General features: G+C 38.9%; 1 protein-coding gene across 1 annotated transcript; it reads left to right on the top strand.

Moving 5' to 3' along the window:
* Positions 1-18,833: 18,833 nt before the first annotated feature.
* Positions 18,834-20,757, top strand: LOC127127565 (F-box/kelch-repeat protein At3g23880-like). The gene is made up of 2 exons (XM_051056775.1): positions 18,834-20,180; positions 20,534-20,757. Exon 1 carries the CDS (start codon positions 18,865-18,867, stop codon positions 20,137-20,139), a length of 1,275 nt encoding a protein of 424 aa, XP_050912732.1. The 5' UTR covers positions 18,834-18,864; the 3' UTR covers positions 20,140-20,180; positions 20,534-20,757.
* Positions 20,758-21,209: the final 452 nt, after the last annotated feature.

Genomic DNA, 21,209 nt, shown 5'->3' with positions numbered 1-21,209 from the left:
GGCTCAGTCTGCTCAGATACGGTCTAATGTACGACCCAATCTGATCTTCGTCTCCTCAGATGCTACCTAGTGTACGGTACAGTTCTGAAGTGTAGTCTAGTGTACGACTACCCCCTTTTTATCATCAGATTCAGCCTAGTGGACGGCTCAGTCTGCTCAGATACGGTCTAATGTACGACCCAATCTGATCTTCGTCTCCTCAGATGCTACCTAGTGTACGGTACATTTCTGAAGTGTAGTCTAGTGTGCGACTACCCCCTTTTTTATCATCAGATTCAGCCTAATGGACGGCTTATTCTGCTCTGATACGGTCTAATGTACGACCCGATTAAGACCTTTGTCTCCTCAGATGCTACCTAGTGTACGGTACATTTCTGAAGTGTAGTCTAGTGTACGACTACCCCCCTTTTTATCATCAGATTCAGCCTAATGGACGGCTCATCCTGCAACTCCAATACAGTCTATCATAAGACCCATTTGGATCTGCAACTCAGATACAATCTAACACACGATCCGTTCTGATATTTTATCTTCAGCAAAGTCATCCGCCTAATGGGCAGCCCACTCTGGTCTTCAGACACGGTCTAATGTATGATCCATTCTGATCCCTTATCCCCAGCAGTATAGCATACTCTGACTCCCCGACGAAGTCAACAGCATAATGGAGGGTTCATTATACGGTCTGATGTATGACCCGGTGTGATACCCATGTCTCTAGATATCGTCTAATGTACGACACAATCTGGAAATCTCCTCAGCAGGTTTCTTGGATGGCATCTTTAAGCCCATCTCCGTCAAGATAAATGAACAAGTGCAAATTTTTGGGGCATTCTAAGTGTTCAATAATCTTTCACCTCCAGACCACGAACGGCGCATGCCATTCTACCCTCTCGGTTCAAGAATATTGAACAGGGGCAGCTGTCATACCCCAAAATTTGCCCATTAATATTTCAAGACATTTTTCAAGGCATTCTGACTCATTTTTATGACACTGATCTTAAAGGAACAAAGGCCCAGCTCACGAATGGCCCAATCCAGAAAATGGCCCAAACTGGCCTGTTCGCTACCAGCTCGCCTAGCGAACGTTACGTTCGCTACCAGCTCGCCTAGCGAACGTTCGCTACGCGTTCGCTACCAGCTCGCCTAGCGAGGCTGACAGACAACAAAAAATTTCGGGCTTCGTTCTGAGCCCATTAGGTCATGAAAAAGGGCATTATAAATACCAGCACTTCAGTAATGAAAAGGGGACGAAAAAAGGAGAGAGGAGAACCCTAGCAAGCAAACCCTAGCGCTCACAGAAGGAAACCCTGAAGGAAAAGCCGGCGGCACCGAGTTCTACCGCCGCCCAATTCAATCCGATTTTCCGATTCGAAGTCACAACTCAGCTGTTAACAGGTTTACATTGCTATCATTGTTTTTATATTCTTAATTTGCATATGACTTTATGATTAGATTTATGAAATACCTTAAGCTTGGCATGTGAACTTTAGTATATACCATGCATACTTTAAATGATTAATTGTATAATTGCAGTAATGAGATCCATAAGGCATAAAATTGGTTGAGATTGTACTGATATCATATTCAAAAACCAGCAGCGCTCGCTAGCACATCGCTAAGCGAGCCAGTAGCGAATACTCGCTAGGCCTTCGCTAGGCGAAGCAGGGGCGAATGGGACTGTGGCTGTTTCAATTTTTTTTGGCGGTTCTATCTTATGTTATTATAATTCTGCATCATTTGATTTGAGTTCATGATTGTTGTGTTTATTTTATGGTGCAACTTTCAATTATATTTTATCTCGATGCTCTAATCCGTGTGTTGAATTGTGTAAAGGTTTACATGTTCCCAGGAAAAGGTTGCCGTTAGGTCTTCCACTTTATTTGTGGGATACCCTCATGAAGATCCACCCTAAATTGCTTAATTAATTTTAATGTGTTAATTTTAATAATTAATTTTAATAATTAATTTTAATAATCAATTTTTATGTATTAATTTTAATGTATTATCTTTAATGTATTGATTTTAATGCGGAGATTCATCATAATCACCTAATTAACCTTAAAATGTGGCCTTTAAATATGTGATCTTGGACCTCTCTTGTGCCTTATGATATTACGGTATTACGGTCATGTCCCGCGAATGTAGGGATATCCTTAGCAAAGACCCTTCGGTAAAATCATCATAGTCCCTCGGATGTTGCCTTCGAAAATACCATTTTGTCCCTCGATGACCCTTCGGTGTAGCCTACGGTTAAATGAATGATAGTCCCTTCGAGTGCTAAGGTATCCTCACAACTGTTGCCTTCAATGACCTATCGATGACCCTACGATGACCCTTATACATCCCCAGGATAAAATTACTTACTTCTCAATAGTAAGGACAGTTTTACCCTCATAAGGATGGGAAATGCCCAGAAAGACCTCAGACAGGTATAACCTTAATTGCTCATTCATAATCTAAAAAAATATTTTTCACACCCCACACCTTTCAAACATCTTTTGGAAAATCGCCACTTTCAAAATTACTTTCAAAAAGAAAAACTATTTTTCTAAACTACTTTCAAAAAACCAAACGAGATAACCATTTTGTATACATTCACGCAAGAATCATTACAAAGTTAAATTCTCATTTTCAAAACATTTTTCATACATTTCTCAACCACCTTTTTCAAACTAGAAAACATAAATGATTGAGCAATTAAGAGCCCATGGATAACCATGGATACAAAGGGTGCCTAACACCTTCCCTTTGTATAAAGTACCTCCCGAACCTAAGAATTTAAAATTAAGGTCTTTCCTGTTCTTTTCCACCTTTCCTTAAGGGATAAAAGAAAAGTCGGTGGCGACTCTTGCTAACCGCGACATTGCGATTACCAATCCAATAAAGTCAGTTCACTGTATGACAGCAGCATTGGCAATGCCAATGGACCCAGGTGCCGGAAGTGCGAGCACTTCCCCATTGTGAATCATCAGCGCATAATGGGTTGACCGGATGACAATCATTTGTTGATTGACTAGCGTGTGCATGTCAATCCTGGTCTTGCCCGTGATTGCAGGTTCTTCCATCAGCAGTTGATCATAGCCGAAGTGACCCGCTATCTGCGTTATCATTCCACCGACAGAAATATCTCCAGTAGTTGCATTGGCTACCTGTTTCAGATGATTGGCGGCGAAAGCCGCTGCATTGAGTCGCTCATTGTGAGCCATGCAATACAAAAAATATAATTCTCTCTTTGCCGCAACCCCCGTACTATCGCCCCGTCCGAACAGGGTGTATGCTAACCCTTTTTGTGCATACCGAAAGCACGGGTTGTGAATTCCAGAAGCCTTTCCTGAGCTGGGATTATACCCCGTTTTTCCTGTAATCGCTTGCCAGAATTCAACCGCAGAGAAAGTGTCCGGAGGGGTTCCGGGTCCAGATACCGGGAGTTTCAGAATACTCCCTAGTTCCGCAACCGATAGCTCATGATCTTCGTCAAACATGCGGAAGGTAATTTGTCCATAAAATTCCAACTCCGACCCTGTCCACCTCCGCCGCATCTTAAATTCAACAGTACTCAAAAACTCAAGTGTTATCCGAGCGAAAGTCGGTGCCTCAAATTGCATGTACTCCAACATACCAATGGTGTGGAACATGCGATGCACTTCTTCTTTCAAACCTAACTCATCCAAGGTGGCATCACACATATATCTAGTCGGGATAAGTTTGCGTTTGGCAAGAATGGCATACCTCTCTTGATGCTCCTGTTTGTCAAACAAAATGCCATGATTGTTGGAAGCGCGTCGAACCCGTTGCTTAGGTCGAGACGACGAAGCTACCTCCTTTTCCTTGGTTGCACGTTTTGGAGGCATAGTGTACCTGACAGAAAAATTCTCAACATTCAAAAGAAGGGGTTAGTGAAAAGCGGAACCGTCACTGTGTAGAGGACAGCGAGGGGAACACTTTTTGTGAAGGTGAGATAGGGTTTAAGTGAATGGAAGTATGAGAAATATGGAGGTTACTTTGATGGAGGCTAGGTTAACAATGGAGGAAGAGGGAGAGAGAAGTTACCAAAATCAGAAAAAGTGCTTATGAGTGGTGGAGAAGAGATATAAAAGCAAGTTGGGCCCACTATTTAAAATACCCAAAATGTCAAAATTTGAAAAAATTTTCCGTTACAAACAACACGGCCGTGTGTGGAAACACGGGCGCCCGTGTAAACTTACTGGAACATTTAACACGGCCGTGTGTGGAAACACGGGTGCCCGTGTAAACTTACTGGAAAATTTAACACGGCCGTGTGTCGAAACACGGGTGCCCGTGTAAACTCACTGGAGTAATCAACACGGCCGTGTGTAGGCACACGGGCGGCCGTGTGGATGCCCCTGTTGTCTGATTTTTTTGAATTCGGCACGGCTTCTTTTGTCTGCCTCCTTTCGCTAGGAAGGGATTATGATCACCTTCTCCAAGTCCACTCCTTACCTACAACAGTGTTTCGTACCTAGACAGAAAAGAAAATAACGAAACAATAACAAAACAAAATAAGTTAGAAATCGAACACGTGGGTTGCCTCCCACGAAGCGCTTCGTTTAACGTCGCATGGCTCGACGGTTCACCGCTTCCTTAGGTGAGGCGCATCTGGTCAATCAAACCTGGTTGTTGGCCACTGTAATATGGCTTCAGCCTCTGGCCATTTACCTTGAAGATATCTCCATTGTCTTGGTTCCTGATCTCTATTGCCCCGTGTGGAAAAACTTTATGCACGACAAATGGTCCGGACCATCGGGACTTTAATTTCCCAGGAAACAACTTGAGCCGCGAATTGAACAACAACACCAATTGGCCTTCCCAGAAATCTTTCCTGATAATTCTCTGATCATGCCACTTTCGAGTTTGCTCCTTATACATCTTTGCATTCTCATATGCCTGATTACGAAATTCTTCTAACTCATGAAGTTGAAGAATTCGGGCTTCACCGGCTTTTGCAAGATCACAATTTAAGAATTTGGATGCCCAAAAGGCTTTGTGCTCCAATTCCAAAGGAAGATGACAAGCCTTACCATAAATTAGCTGATACGGAGACATGCCAATTGGCGTTTTAAACGCGGTTCGGTACGCCCATAGTGCGTCATCCAGTTTGATTGCCCAATCCTTCCGTGAAGCACTAACTGTTTTTTCCAAAATCATTTTAATTTGCCGATTAGATACTTCAACTTGCCCACTCGTTTGGGGATGATACGGCGTGGCAATTTTATGCTTCACATTGTATTTCTTTAACAAGTTCTCCATGAGCTTATTCAAGAAATGTGTTCCTTCATCACTGATAAGTGCACGAGGTACACCAAACCTGGAGAAGATATTTTGTTTAAGGAAGCTTACCACTGCTCTAGCATCATTCGAGGGGAGAGCTACGGCTTCCACCCATTTTGAGACGTAGTCCACAGCCACCAGAATATAATTCTTCCCATATGATGTTGGAAATGGTCCCATAAAGTCTATTCCCCAGACATCAAACAATTCCACCTCAAGCATTCCTTTTTGAGGCATTTGATTCATGCGGGAGATATTTCCTGTCCGTTGACATCTGTCGCACTCTTTCACCACTACTTGGGCATCCTTAAACAACGTGGGCCAGTATAACCCGGATTGGAGGACTTTTGCGGCTGTCCTATCTCCACTAAAATGTCCCCCATAGTCGGAGTCATGACAAGCCTTTAACACTTCGTTTTGTTCTTCCTCCGGGACACATCGACGAATTAGTCCGTCTACTCCTTTCTTATACAAGAATGGTTCGTCCCACAGATAAAACCTGCAATCATGAAGAAACTTTTTCTTTTTGTTATAATCAAAGTCGTCAGGAATTACACCACCTACCAGGTAGTTTGCATAGTCCGCAAACCAAGGAACATCCACCACCGCGAGGATCCTTTCATCTATAAACTCATCCTTTATGGGATAGTCCTCTTCCGTCTCTTCAATCGGGGACATTCGAGACAAATGGTCAGCGACGGTGTTTTCACACCCCTTTTTATCTCGAATTTCAAGGTCAAATTCTTGCAATAGCAAGATCCATCTGAGTAGCCTTGGCTTTGAGTCCTGTTTAGAAAAAAGATATTTCAACGCAGCATGGTCAGTATAAACAATTACCTTCGTTCCCAGCAAGTATTGCCTAAATTTGTCAAAGGCATACACCACAGCCAGTAACTCCTTCTCTGTGGTTGCGTAATTCATCTGGGCTGGATTCAATACATGGCTAGCATAGTAGATGACGTGAAGGCGTTTTTCTTTTCTTTGCCCCAAGACAGCCCCTACAGCTATATCGCTCGCATCGCACATTATCTCAAAGGGTAGCGACCAATCAGGCGAGATCACTATAGGAGCAGACACCAATTTATTTTTCAGAGTCTCGAAGGCTTCATTACACTTCTTGTCAAACAGAAACGGAGTATCCTTCACAAGCAGGCTAGTCAAAGGTTTTGCAATCTTGGAGAAGTCTTTAATGAACCGCCGATAGAACCCTGCATGTCCCAAGAAACTCCGTATACCTTTCTCATTCACCGGATGTGGGAGATTTGCGATCACTTCCACTTTTGCCTTATCAACCTCGATCCCTTGATGGGAAATTTTATGACCAAGTACTATCCCTTCTCTCACCATGAAGTGACATTTTTCCCAATTCAGAATTAGATTGGTTTGTTGACACCTTTCCAGCACAAGTGATAGATTATATAAGCAATTTTCGAAAGAAGATCCAAAAACAGAAAAATCATCCATAAATACTTCCATGTGCTTTTCAAGCATATCGGAAAATATGGACGTCATGCACCTCTGGAATGTTGCAGGTGCGTTGCATAACCCAAAGGGCATTCTTCTATAAGCAAAGATTCCGTATGGGCATGTGAATGCTGTTTTTTCTTGATCCTCCGGTGCCACCGCAATTTGGTTATACCCTGAGTATCCATCCAGAAAACAGTAGAAATCATGACCTGCTAATCTTTCCAACATCTGATCGATAAAAGGTAAAGGAAAGTGGTCCTTCCTTGTAGCAGTGTTCAGTCTTCTATAGTCTATGCAAACTCTCCATCCTGTAACAGTACGGGTGGGGATCAACTCATTTTTTTCATTTTTTATCATAGTTGTCCCACCCTTCTTTGGTACCACATGAACTGGGCTTACCCATGAACTATCAGATATGGGGTAAATTAACCCTGCATCTAACAGTTTCACGACCTCCTTGCGAACAACTTCTTTCATGGCCGGATTCAGTCTTCTTTGAGGTTGGACGACCGGTTTCTGATCATCCTCCATTAAAATCTTGTGCATACACATTGTCGGGCTGATTCCTTTCAAATCGTCCATCGCCCACCCAATAGCACCTTTGTACTTTTTTAAGACTTTGATTAGCTCTCCTTCTTGTGTTTCTCTCAAACCTGAATTAATGATTGCTGGACATTTTTCCTCATTGTCAAGAAAAACATATTTGAGATGTTCCGGTAATTGTTTCAACTCTATCCCCTTTTTTACATCCTGTGTTGATTCTGAAGATATTTTGGGTCGAAGCTCCTCCCAACGTTGCTGTCGGGAACGAGCCCAAGGCGGTTGTTCCTTTAACATTTCTACCACTTCGGATTCTTCCTCATCAATTCCTTCAGTATCTTCTACAATAGATAAACTTAAAACTCTCTCCAACGGAAGCCTGGGTGTTGTAATCTGCATAGATTGAGCAAAAACCGTATCTAACACTTCGATACTTTTACTCGCCCCTTCGTCTTCTTTGAATTTCATAGCATCCCTCACATCAATTTTGAGCTTTTCATCGTAAACTTTGAGGGTCATCGTTCCTTCTTCAATATCTATCATGCATCTTCCAGTTTCTAGGAATGGTCTTCCCAATATGAGAGGAATCTCCTCATCTTCTGGCATCTCAAGTATCACAAAATCCACCGGAAATACAAATTTATCAATCTTCACCAGAACATCTGTTGCTATACCATATGGTCTCTTCATAGAATGATCCGCAAACTGCAATGTCATGCGAGTATCCTGCACCTCTCCTAACCCAAGTTTTTTGTAAATTGAGAGGGGCATCAGACTCACACTTGCCCCTAAATCGATCAGTGCTTTCTTGAAGGATCTATCTCCAATGCTACATGGAATAGTGACTGCACCTCTATCTTTTTTCTTCATTGGAATTTTTAGGCCTTGCAAAATAGCACTACAAGTTTCAGTTAGCATGACTGGTTCGCTGTTGATCGATCTTTTCTTTGATATGATGTCTTTCATGAATTTGGCGTAGATCGGCATCTGTTCCAGAGCTTCGGCAAAAGGTATGTTGATCTCAAGCTTCTTGAATAATTCTAAGAATTTTTCAAAGTTTTTTTCATGGAGATCTTTCTTCTTTGTTCTTGTCGGAAAAGGGAGAATGATTTTTGGTTTTTGTTTCTCTTGCTGGCTTGTCGACTCGCCTAACACTTCTTCAGTCTGTTTTGGCTCTTCTCTAATCTCTAAGTCAACTTCCAACAATCCCTCTTCTTCAACCTGCTCGTCAACTTGTGGTTCCTTAGCCTTTCCTTTTCTGGTGACCACAACTTTAATGTGACTTTGATCACGGGGGTTAACAATTGTCCCACTAGGAAGCGTGCCAGGTGCATGGGAATTTGACGCTAACTGTTGGGCAATTTGACCCATCTGAATCTCCAGATTTTTTATTGATGCTGTGGTGTTCTTCTGATTATTTCGAGTTTCTTCCTGGAATTGGATGTTGTGAGCTGCCATTTTTTCTATAGCAATTTCCCAATCTGCTTTCTTTGGTACTTGTTGCTGATACTGTTGTTGTTGCGGCTGATATTGTTGTTGTGGAGGTTCTTGCTTCTGAACATTACCTTGCTGATCTTTCCAAGAGAAATTAGGATGATTTTTCCACCCCGGATTATATGTATTTGAATAGGGATTATTCTGCCTCAGGTAATTTATAGCTTGCACTTGTTCTGCGGTTGCAACACAATGCATGGCAAAGTGTGGTCCACTACAAATTTCACAAATCATGGTCGGAACCGGCTGAATTTGAGCAACAGTCTGGGTACCTAAGTTCATAGCTTTCAATCTCCTTTCAACCTCAGCAGCAATCTGGTCTTCCATTTTCACTACCTGATTTGCTAATTTCAAGTCAATTTTTCCCTCCGGCTGATTTACAGTACGGTCATACAATTCCAAATGCTCATTTGCTGCAATAGCTTCGATGATTTTTTTGATACCGGTTGCTGTAGAAAAATTAGACGAGCCACCAGCAGCTGTATCAATGAGTTGCTTAGTTCTCATCTTCAGCCCATTCACAAAATTCTGCATTTGTTCAGTTTCATCCAGATTATGTGTAGGACATGCAACTAAACATCTTTTGAATCTCTTGTAAGCATCTCCAAGTGTCTCTCCTTCTTTCTGTTTAAAGTTCACAATGTCATACCTCTTACGGATATACACAGAAGCAGGAAAATACTCATTCAAGAATGCTGTTTCCATTTGTTGCCATGTAGTAATGCTTCCTGCAGGTAGGGAATAAAACCATTCCTCAGCGTCCTCAGATAACGTGAATGGAAACATGACCAATCTCTTTGCTTCCTCAGAATGCCCATCAATTTTCAATGATGTAGTCATAGTCAGAAACCTCTGCAGATGCTTGTTTGCATCCTCATTGATCTTTCCCGCAAAAGGTTTGCTTTCTAACTGGCGGATAGTAGACGGGTGCAACTGGAAGTGAGCAACATTAACAGGTTGATTCACAATGGTCAACCGCACTGCTGGATTATTCTGTCTGCCATAGTCACCTAAAAGTCTTTCTGGTGGAGGTGGGTCTGCAGCCATATTAACAGTGTCTGGATGGGAATCTGTGTTTGACTCAGATTTTTCGGAGTGAACAGAAGCTGGTGTTCTCGGTGTGGCCGGTTCTTCGCTGTCAGAGTTTGCCAGTTTCTTTCTTCTAGCTTCTCTGAGCTTTGCCCGCAATGTTCTCTCTGGTTCTGCGTCAAAATGAAAATCAGCTGAGGCCTTACCTCGCATAAACAAGTTAGACAACGATTAGAATTGAATCACAAAATTGTCACAGATAAATTTTAGTTGGTAAACAACAAAATTTCGATAGAATGAAAATTAAAATATGTAGTTTGGCAATCCCCGGCAACGGCGCCAAAAACTTGATCGGAAAAATAGCAAGTGTACTATTTTCACCGATGTAGTAATAAGGAATTTATTTCCCAGTATCGATCTCGAGGATTGCGTAGGAATTACTTATTTCAATTCGATTCTATTCAAACAAAAAGATAATGGTTGGTTTGTTTTGGAATTGCGAATAGTGACACGAAGATAGTAAAAATAACTGATTAAGATAAAAGATGCTAGGGTAAGTGGTTGAGTTAGCCCGTTATGAATTTATCCCGATTTCCTTAATGCCTATGATACATTCAATCACCTAACCTCAGAATGTTCTTACTTAAGTCCTTAAGTGAGAAACTATTAAACTACCAATTCTTACTCAAATGTCCATTCAATTAATCATTGGTTTTAATCATACAATATATCAAGGTTTACGGTAATTTATGAAAGTTACTAGTCCTAGATGATGCATTCATAAACCCAATTGTGTGAAAACCCTACCAATCACAGTCCTGTTATTGGAAGTCATAGATTAATTTGTATTTGTCCGATACAAAAGCATAATAACATCACACAATTAAATTGAAAGACATAACATAGTAATCAAGGAATCATTGGTTCACATTCATAACATACGATAACATCAGGACCACCCCCTAGCATCAGGGGGTTTAGCCTCTCATAGTACTTAAAGAATTCATAAAGTAAAGATTAGACATTACAAAGAATTAGGAGAATTTGATCTTCAATGGTGGCTACCGTTGAATCTCGCCGTCTTCGAATCCGTTGTATTTGCTATCTTCTCCACGGTAATGCTTTCGTTAGTCTGTCAAAAGGTGCCTTTCTCTTTCTCTTCCAAGTCTTCTTATAGCTTCAGATGACCTTTTCCAAAGCTAAAAGTCCAAACTACCCTTGCTGAGCAGAACCCATTCAAATAGCAAAAATTAGGTTTTCCAACTGCGTGCAAAAAACACGGCCGTGTGGTGGAACACGGGCGGCCGTGTGGATCCTCATGATTTATTTATTTTCGCATCAGTTACAGTAGCAACAACACGGGCCGTGTTCCTGCACACGGGCACCCGTGTGAATGCACTGTTTTAATCAACACGGCCGTGTGGTGGCACACGGGTGGCCGTGTTGATTTCTGCTGTCTGCTTCATCTTTTTCTCTGTTTGGCCAGCAACACGGCCGTGTGATGGCACACGGGTGGCCGTGTTGACCTGCTGTTCTGTCATATTTTCGTCCTTCAGAGTGTCCCGAACTTCACCATTCTTGCTTTTGAACCTGGAACAATGACACTACCCAAACGAAGCATAAACAAGGTCTTTTTGACTTAAACTCGTAATCGAATGTAATGTAATACCAAACCAACAAAACTTGATACTTGACTCAAATGCAACTAAAAACAAACATAAATCTTACCAAGGTGATGAAAATATGTCGGATTACCGTCGGGAATTCAATGGAAATGGTGACCGATCAAGTATTCATTTGCTTGGTTGTGTTTGTGTGGATTTCGAGTCATGGATTGACATATCTCATTTGGTTCAAAGGCATTGTGGTCCACATCCATTTATCCATAAGAAAACAAACATTTTTACCTAAGTTGACTTTTGGTCAACTGTTGACTTTTTGGTCAGCCAGTTGACCAAAGTCAACCATCTAACCAAAATCTATTTTACAATTTAATCCATTATTATCCATTTTTCATAATGCAATTATCCATTTGAGTCCATTTTTTACCATAATCCATTTATCACTTTCCAAACCCATTTGCAAATCCATTTAAATCCATTTAAATCCAACTAGCCAAAGACCCATATCCAAATTGACCAAATCCATCCAATTCTAGTTATTATATCCAATTCATTATCCATTTACCGTTTTTTCTAACCAAATATCCAAATAACACATTCGTGAACCATTCTCATTCAATTTCAAACCGACCTTCATTTTATTATGACCGTATTCAATTCAAGTTTACAATTCATGAACCAATTCCAATAATCACTCCATAATCAACCATTTCCATTACCATTTAAAGAACCATAAATGATCCTACATTCCCTATAAAATTTCAATCCCAATTTTCAAATTTCCTTCAAACTTTCCATCTAACAAATCATTCAATTCCAATTACATACATTCAATTTCCATAATCACAAATTCAATTCAAATTATGACATTTTATAAGCAATTTCCAAAATTTCCAAAAACCATTCATCAACCAAATTTCCAATTACACCATTCAATCCCATCTTACAAGATTTACATTCATAAACTAAACTTTGCATTCGATTTCGTCCTAAATACAACATATCATATTACGAAAGTACAAGAACAATCTTACATCTCAAACTACAAAATGTACAACAAATTCCATAATATTTCCAAGCAATCTATATCCAAAACTCCAAGCTTCATGGCCGAATTCCATAGCATTCCAACCCAAGTACCTAAGTCAATCCACTCCATATGACGACAAGGTCATACCCTACAAAATTATTCCAACTAATGCGTATACATTAGTACAATCATGAACAAATACAAAACAGTCCAAAACAACTAACAAGGCCATGGATTTACATCAATTCAACTTCGTGTCATAAGCGTTTTCAAGCATAAACAGAGCATTCATTTTCAAGCTATAAGACCATTACCTAAAGCGTGAAACCAATTGTTTTCAAAACAATTTCTATCAAGCCATTCAAAACCTTCATGGAAAACCTGCAGAAAAGAGAATTCCCTTTGATAACCTTTTTTCACTTCAACCATAACAAAAGATTATAACAGAAAATGGACTTAACATAACAGAAACAGAAGCTGACAACAGAAAAAGAAATGGAATTGGGGGAGACTTAAAACAGAGAAAAGCGATAACCGATTCACAATAGAACTTCATTTTTTGATACCATTCCATATTCTGTCTAACTGCCAACTTCAATCCTCCTGCTAATAAACTTCACCAGGAAACTCACAAAGAAAAGGGAACCGACTCACTTCGAACCTTCCCTAACAGCCATCCAAACCTGAGTTCAGAAACTCTTAAACTACCCTCACCTCACCCTTCAAAATATTCTAAACCTCCTCTCAAATCTCTCTAATCCCATAATAGAATCCAAAAAATATAACATAATTTATAACCGAATTGCTAACGGCTCAACGGTCCTAACAGAATTCCAACTGAAACTCCAACTGAATAGCAAACCCTAACTGAATATAAAACCACCCTCACAACTGTCAACAGAGAGGGGGGGGGGGGAGAAAAACAAAATTCAGTTACAACTATCATCTTCACAAAGTTAACTCGCTTCTTCTCCTCATTCTTCAAAAACCTCACGACACTTCTTCACCCTCACTCTCCAACAATCCTCGATCACAAAACAAAAACCACCCTCCACCAATTCTAAACCGTTCTCCTAACGGGAAAACAGAATAGAACTCGACTCCTCAATCACCAACCTTGAAAACCCTTCTAACCAAGCTCTCTTCCACAACCTTCTCCCTCATCACCCCATAACAACCAACTAAACTTCAACCAATCTGGAAACACAATGCAAACATAAATAATAATAAGAAGAAAGAACCTGCTTCCCGAGAGAACCTTCTTCACTCTTCGACAACCTTTCAACGGAAACCTTCATTACCTTCAGAAATCGCATCTTCCTCACCCTCTAATTCATATAACGGAACCGCAATACAGAAAGATATCCAGACCGCTACCGTCTAAAGAAGAAAGAGAAGAGTTAGGGGTAATAATGTGCAGGAGAAGAAGAACGTAACAAGCGGAGAAGAAAATTGCAGAATGAAGTTACCTGGATCATATTGTGAGGTCGGTGAGCTCTCTTCTTTTTTTTTCTTTCTCCTTCCTATTACTTTCATTCCGCGAAAAACGTCAACGTCGACCTTGGCCTCGACGCCTTTCTCAATTCGACATTGAATCTACGACCCGAATCAGAGCGTCACAAAAATATCTTTTCATGTGAAGCTAATTTCTTAAAAGCATTTAATGCTTCTCTAGGAAGATTATCAAAGGCGTCTTGTAATTGAAAATAAGATAAATCACTAGTAAGCTCAAGTTTAAAAGGACTTACTTTTTTCTTCTTCCTCCCATTTGTCATAAGATAAATTCGGGCTGATTCTATACTTGATGTGGAGCTTTCATCGCTTGAGGAATCACTTGCGCTCTCACAAGCTACACAAGCTCTTCTAGATTTAATAGGCTTCTTGTGATGCCCTCTTTCTTTGTCTTTATTAATCATGGGACATTCTAGTCTATAGTGACAAATTTCACCACAATCATAACAAGAGCTTCTAAATTTACCTTTCCTATTCTCACCATCTTTTGAAGACTTAAACTCCCTTCTAAATTTTTCTAAGTTGCCTTCGGAGGGCTTAACCTTGTTCTTCCGAATATACCTTTGGTATTGATTGACACATAGTCCAACATCATCATCATAGGAGATCTTACCATCCCTTTCTTCATACTCACTAGGCTCATTCTTTGAGGACTTGAAACTAGAAGTCTTTAGAGAAATGAACTTCTTCTCTTCCACCTTGTCTTTACCTTTCTCTTTCTTCATCATTTTTCATATTTTTTCATGTTTTTCCAAGCAAATGAGTTCTTGCTCATGTTCTTCCAAGCAAGTGAGTTCTTGCTCATGTTCTTCCAATTTTCCAAACAAAGTAGTAAGATCAAGTACTTTAAGATCATTCGCCTCTTCGATAGCGGTGACCTTGGGTTGCCACTTCATGTTAAGACATCTTAAAACCTAGTAGCAATAACATAGGAGATAGGGTTACCTAAAGTATTCAATTTATTAATAAGATGTGTGAATCTCTTTTGAATGTCGATAATGGTTTCACCATGCTTCATACGAAAGAGTTTAAACTCTTGATTCAAAGTATTGATCCTAGCTTGTTTGACTTCATTAGTTCCCTCATGGAAAACTTCTAATGCGTCCCACATAGCCTTGGCAGTTTTACAATGAGAGACACGATAATACTCATCAACACCTAATGCGGATATGAGAATATTTTGTGCTTTCCAATCATGAGATCACAACTTCTTATCATTATCATTCCCTTGATTTTCCGATTTTGGTATAATGACACCTTCACCATTGGTCATTGTAATTTGATTAGGACCATTGGCGATGATGTCCCATACACCCATATCAACAGAGTTGATATGGATACACATACAAGCTTTCCAATAGCCATAATTTTCGCCGATGAAAATAAGTGATATATTATACGCCCCTTTAGGCTCAGTAGCCATTATCTAATAAGCAAATCTTAAGACCAGAAAAAAATGGAGCTCGTGATATCACTTGTTAGACGATAAACCTAGATCTAGAGGGGGGGGGGGGGGGTGAATAGATCCAAAGTTAAAAAATTATTTGAAAAATTTGATTTAGAAAATTTTTGGCGCGAAAGCAAGTTTCAAATATTTCCCGGATTCAAAATCGTCTACCCGTACCTTCTATTGAAAAGCCCGGATAAGCGTAATAGTATCAATAGAATGATAATAATCCACAAGTAAATCAACAACTATTAAGCACAACTAATTGAATACTCTACAATAGTAAAAGTCTATCTCCAATGATATTGACACACAAAAAACTAAGTTAAGCAATTTGTCGAACACTTGGTGTGCGAAAAATAAAGTTTGGAATTTTATATGGTGTTTGTTGTTCTAAGAAATCCAATCACAACCAAATGGTTAATGATCAATAAAACAAACACAAGATTCAAAATATAATCAAAATTATGATCCAAACTATGTTGATTCGGTAATGAAAGCAATCGACAGTTTGAGAGTAAAAAAATAAAAGATATATATATATATATATATATATATATATATATATATATATATATATATATATATATATATATATATATATATATATATATATATATATATATATATATATATATATAGAGAGAGAGAGAGAGAGAGAGAGAGAGAGAGAGAGAGTACACATGGATTTATCTAGTCAGTTCCCCAATCGACCTCGCTATGGGTATGTATGTCCTCAATTCGAATTCGAATTGAGATATTAATATAATAAATCTTACTTTGCAAATGTATCAATACAAGAGATGAGAAATCCAATCCCACAAACCCTAAGTTTATTCTTGACTCTGGCACCTCCAAAAACCTTGATCAAAGATTGATCAAGTCACCAATAATGCCACTTCAATTCATCTATTGTTGTTACTTTCTTGCACGACCTCCTTGTCTCAAGGCTTTCACCCGACTGAATTAATCTCAAGCGCATACTTGTTGAACACAAGATTTATCAACACGATCCACCGTTTAACGCTACTCCCTTATCGACACACCTAGTCTTAAGGCTCTCACTCGATCGGATCTGAATTGTACAATCTTGTCTGAAACCTTCAAACTCTAAAAATCTTGAAAGAAAACCCCACCTCGGTTTTCTTATTTGAATCCCTCAAAGATCGCAACCCAATATTCTCGGTACAACAAACCTAATTGGACGTTATCAATCCTAATCTAGATAGAACCCAATCAAAAAATTATTATGTGCAATTTGATTGTATGTATGCATAGATTGAATTGAAGATGATGAGATGCTTTGAAATCCTGGATTCATGTAGGTTTTACTAACTCTAGAAACCTTACTAGAGAATGATGCATGTATGTAGTATTTATATGCATGAGTGATTTAGAGCAAAAGGAAATGCAAAGGAGGATAGAAAAATATGAAATTTTGAAGAAAAATACCGGATAGGTCGACCTATAAAGGTTATGTGTCGACCTATTCGATGCATAGGTCCACCTGTCCAAGGTCATGTGCCGACCTATGACAGTTATGTCTCCCTATGTGTCAACCTAAAGACTCGACACATTAAACAGAGGCCACATGCTTTAATACAGCAACATACGTGTCGACTTATAGCCAATAAAATTTTTCCATAGGTCGACCTGCAGTTCTATGTGTCGACCTATAGCCAGAAAAATTTTCATAAGTCGACCTATAGTTCTTTGTGTCGACCTGTACTGCTATTTTTCACAAAAAATGATTTTTCATGCATGTTTGATGCATGGGACCTTTCCCATATTTTTTCCAAATACTCTTATGCTTCCTAATGCTACGATGCATATAGAGATTCAAAGGATACCGTCCAATATACATTTACGCTAAAGTATCATAGTTTTAACATCACAAAACACATATAACGGAAGTTGTACTCACAGTTATGATGTGACAATTTGAATGACCTTTGTGATACATGTGGCTTGGACTTTTGGGCAGCTTGTGTGCCTTGCTGATATGGACTGCATTGTTTGGCCTGTTGCTGCAACTTTTTTACAAGGTATGCATGGTTGTTGGTATGCATGCGTAAATGTTGTAGGATGATGCTTATGACATAGGATAGAACATGAATGCATTCACATGTGTTTGGGTGTATGTATGGATTGTATGTAGACAGATTCATGGTTGTTTTGCAAGGCTGCCACATACTTTGGACATTAAACCAAAGCAAGATCACCATGAAATTCCTATGGCCATGACCAAAATGAAAAACAAACTTTACTTGGAAATGAAGCTAACTTGGAAGAAAAGTGATGAAGAAAGAAGAATGGAGGATGATGTTATGAAGTTTAGGACCTTTAGAAAAAGTGTGTTGACTTTGGTCAAAGTTGATCAAAAAGTCAATTGTTGACCAAAGTCAACTTTGGTCAAAGTTGTATTTTTTTTTTCTATTTTTCTTTTGTAAAAGTGATGTAAATGGCCTATGTATGAATGGATATTTGTATAAAATGCCTTTTGAATGTAATGAAACAATGTTTTTTTTTACCTATTAAAATCATGTTTGAATCACTTTCAATGAAACATGTAGTATGAACTTGACTTAATGAATTTAAAGTACTAAAACCAAGGGATCAATGGACTATGGATTAGCAATGCCACAAGTAGACTAGTCATCAATGTTATGCCAATGGGATATGAAATAAGGAATCCATAACAAGAATCAATGCAAACACAAACAATGGGCTAAACGTGTAACCCAAGCAACCAAGTGACTTGAATGCATCTTGACTATGTCATGCTTGTGGATGGAAACAAAACCCTTGAAGCCACTTATGGGTGAAGCAATATGATGACATGAACTATAAAAGCATGAACAGATAACCAAACAAGCAAATCAAAAGTTAACTAAGGCTTAGTCAAGCACAACCAATGCAATGGATAAAGGGAGTCAACATGAATGAACCCAGGCCTTGAAGCAAGAATTAAGGCACAAAGCAATCCACAAGTGATTAGATGATTAAGTAAGATCAACAAGTGTTAGGACATGGTACATATCCTGAATTAGGGTTTAGGATCAAGTCACAAGGTCAAACTAGTTAGACAAGCAACAAGGGATCAAAGACTTAAGATTTTGCAAGCCACGTGGTCAAAAGATGATCAGATGAGTAAGAATGTTCCAAACCAAAGACCCATAACAAATTAGGGTTTCCAATTATAGAGGTATATTAAAATAATTTATCTCTATTATTACAAGGCATGGATATTCGATTAGTTTTCATATAAAAAATAACTCACTATAGACCATATGCAAAGTAACGATGATGGGGCATCCACTCAACTGTTATTCTATTGGTCAATTAAATTAACTTCAAAACAACCAATTTTTTTACTTCAACGTGTATAAGCGTCCTTAATTATATAATAGGGTTTACAGGAGCCGCAGGTTACAATGAATATGGATTCTCTTTCGATAAAGAAACGATTTCATTCCGATGCACCACTGCCGACGCCATTTATTCCCGACGAAATTGTTGCTGAAATTTTGTGTTTGCTGAGTGTGAAAACGATCCTGCAACTCAGATGTGTGAGCAAGGCATGGAGAACTCTTATTTCCGGTCCAACTTTTGTCCAAAAACACTTCAAGAAATCATCACAAAATCCACACCTCCTCTTCACACCATCGAAACCAAGTGACCCAATGGGTAGAGTCAAATCCGTCCCCATGATTCGCTTACTCGAGACGGATCCGTGGATCATTGTTTCTAACGTTAATTTTCATGGATGGATGGACAATTGTCAGGTCGTTGGTTCCTGCAATGGCTTGCTTTGCTTGTTTTTTCATTATCGCTATCAGAATTACTGGTTTTGCTTATGGAACCCTGCCACGAGGACTCTATCAGAAAAACTAGGGACTTTTCAAGACTATGTCTTTGACACTGTATATGAAACTTGCAGGTTCACTTTTGGTTGTGACATTTCATCTGGAAATTACAAGGTCGGGACCTTAAGTAGGGTTGAGGTTCGGGAAGAGAACACATTTTCGGTGAGAAATGAGTTCAGAGTTTTGAGTTTGTGTGATAATAGTTGGAGAAGTTTTCAATATTGCACTTCCATACCTGTTTGCTCGATATATCATCAAACTAAAAGGATTAATAATGGTGTGCATTTGAATGGTACTGTAAACTGGTTAGCTCTTCCCAACCACATTCAATCATGCTATAAATATGATTGGAAGTCTATTGCTAATGCTCAACAGTTTGTTATTGTTTCGCTTGATCTTTCATCCGAGACATGCTCGCAGTTTCTGCTGCCTCCGGGTTTTGATGAGGTGCCATGCTTTCAGCCAGCTCTTAATGTTCTAATGGACTACCTTTGTTTTTCGCATGATTTTAAGAGAATCCAATTTGTTATATGGCAGATGAAGGAGTTTGGAGTTCAAGGTTCTTGGACTATGTTATTTAAAATTAATTACTTTGATATTCAAATACACAACCTCCATCACAATATTGATATTATTTCACCTATTAAATTTGGAACTCCTTTATTTCCTTTGTACCTTTCTAAGAATGGAGATACATTGATATTGGCAAATTATGAAGAAGACCAAGCCGTGATTTATAATCAGAGAGAAAAGACAGTAAAGAGAATTAGAATTGCAGACAAACTGTGTTTCTTTTCTATCATGGACTACGTAGAAAGTTTGGTTTCAACTTGTTTGAAATGAGTTCTCTTCTACTCTACTGTGTACAATAGTTTGTATCTATGGTAATTCATCTGAGTTGTTTTAAAATCTTTTTCGTTTTATAAATGTATAATAGCATGTGTGAAAATTTCACTAAATATCTGATATTGTACAGCAGAATTCGTTTATTTGTATGATGATAATGGTAGTGCTGTGAAATCTATTAGTATTAGTTAATGACACAGCCTTGGTATAGGCTATAAGCCTTTGGTACATGCTTAGAATCATGGCCATCATGGTTGAGGTTGAAGCTAGTTTCTTTCTTTGTGTACTGGTTTATTTGGCTGCAGTTTTGACCATTATCACATGCATTCATTTTTCTCTCGTCTTTTGTTGCGTTACTTCTAGTCTAATGAATATTCTTTTTGAATGATAGGAGGTCTGTAACTCCGACTCCGAACGCATGCCGTATCTAGAAGCATGGTAGGAACGTCTATCCTGGAGAAACGAACCGAGATAGTGAGTAAGAGGAAGAACCTTTCTTATGGGACAGTTTGTTAGATTTATATAGTAAGTAGGACATAATAATATTCATTTTGCCATTTTCTTGATTTTTATTTAAGGGGTTGCACTTTGTACAACCAGCCACAGTTTTACCTATCAAACTAACAATAAACAACAATCTTTTTGCCTATCAAACTAACGAGTAACTAACTAATGAACTAACAATCTCTATCATCGGCTCAAAACATGTGCAACAATGTGATGTGACAATGCTTTCAATAATCCAATGAGAGTTCAGTCTTCAATAGTTAGATCTTCATCTGATCACTGTTTGGCCAAAGAGTCACATCGTGTTTGAGGGTGCAATAAACTGTTTAAAATTTATCATATTATTATCTAATAAGAACAACATAACCATCAATCACCCTCTCATCTATTTGAGATTACTCATTCTATTTCAGAGAGACCTTCCCATGAATTCCCAATAACTATGTCTATAATTATGACTATAGTAATTATAATAAAAATATAAAAACAGATAATAAACCATTGTGACTGTCCCAACTAAAAACAATTCAGTAAAATTCATAACCTCTCCCATCTTGAAT

This window comes from Lathyrus oleraceus, chromosome 3, assembly GCF_024323335.1.
Source record: "Lathyrus oleraceus cultivar Zhongwan6 chromosome 3, CAAS_Psat_ZW6_1.0, whole genome shotgun sequence".
In the NCBI taxonomy this organism is placed as follows: domain Eukaryota; kingdom Viridiplantae; phylum Streptophyta; class Magnoliopsida; order Fabales; family Fabaceae; genus Lathyrus; species Lathyrus oleraceus.
This window is presented reverse-complemented; position numbering and strand designations above follow the sequence as displayed.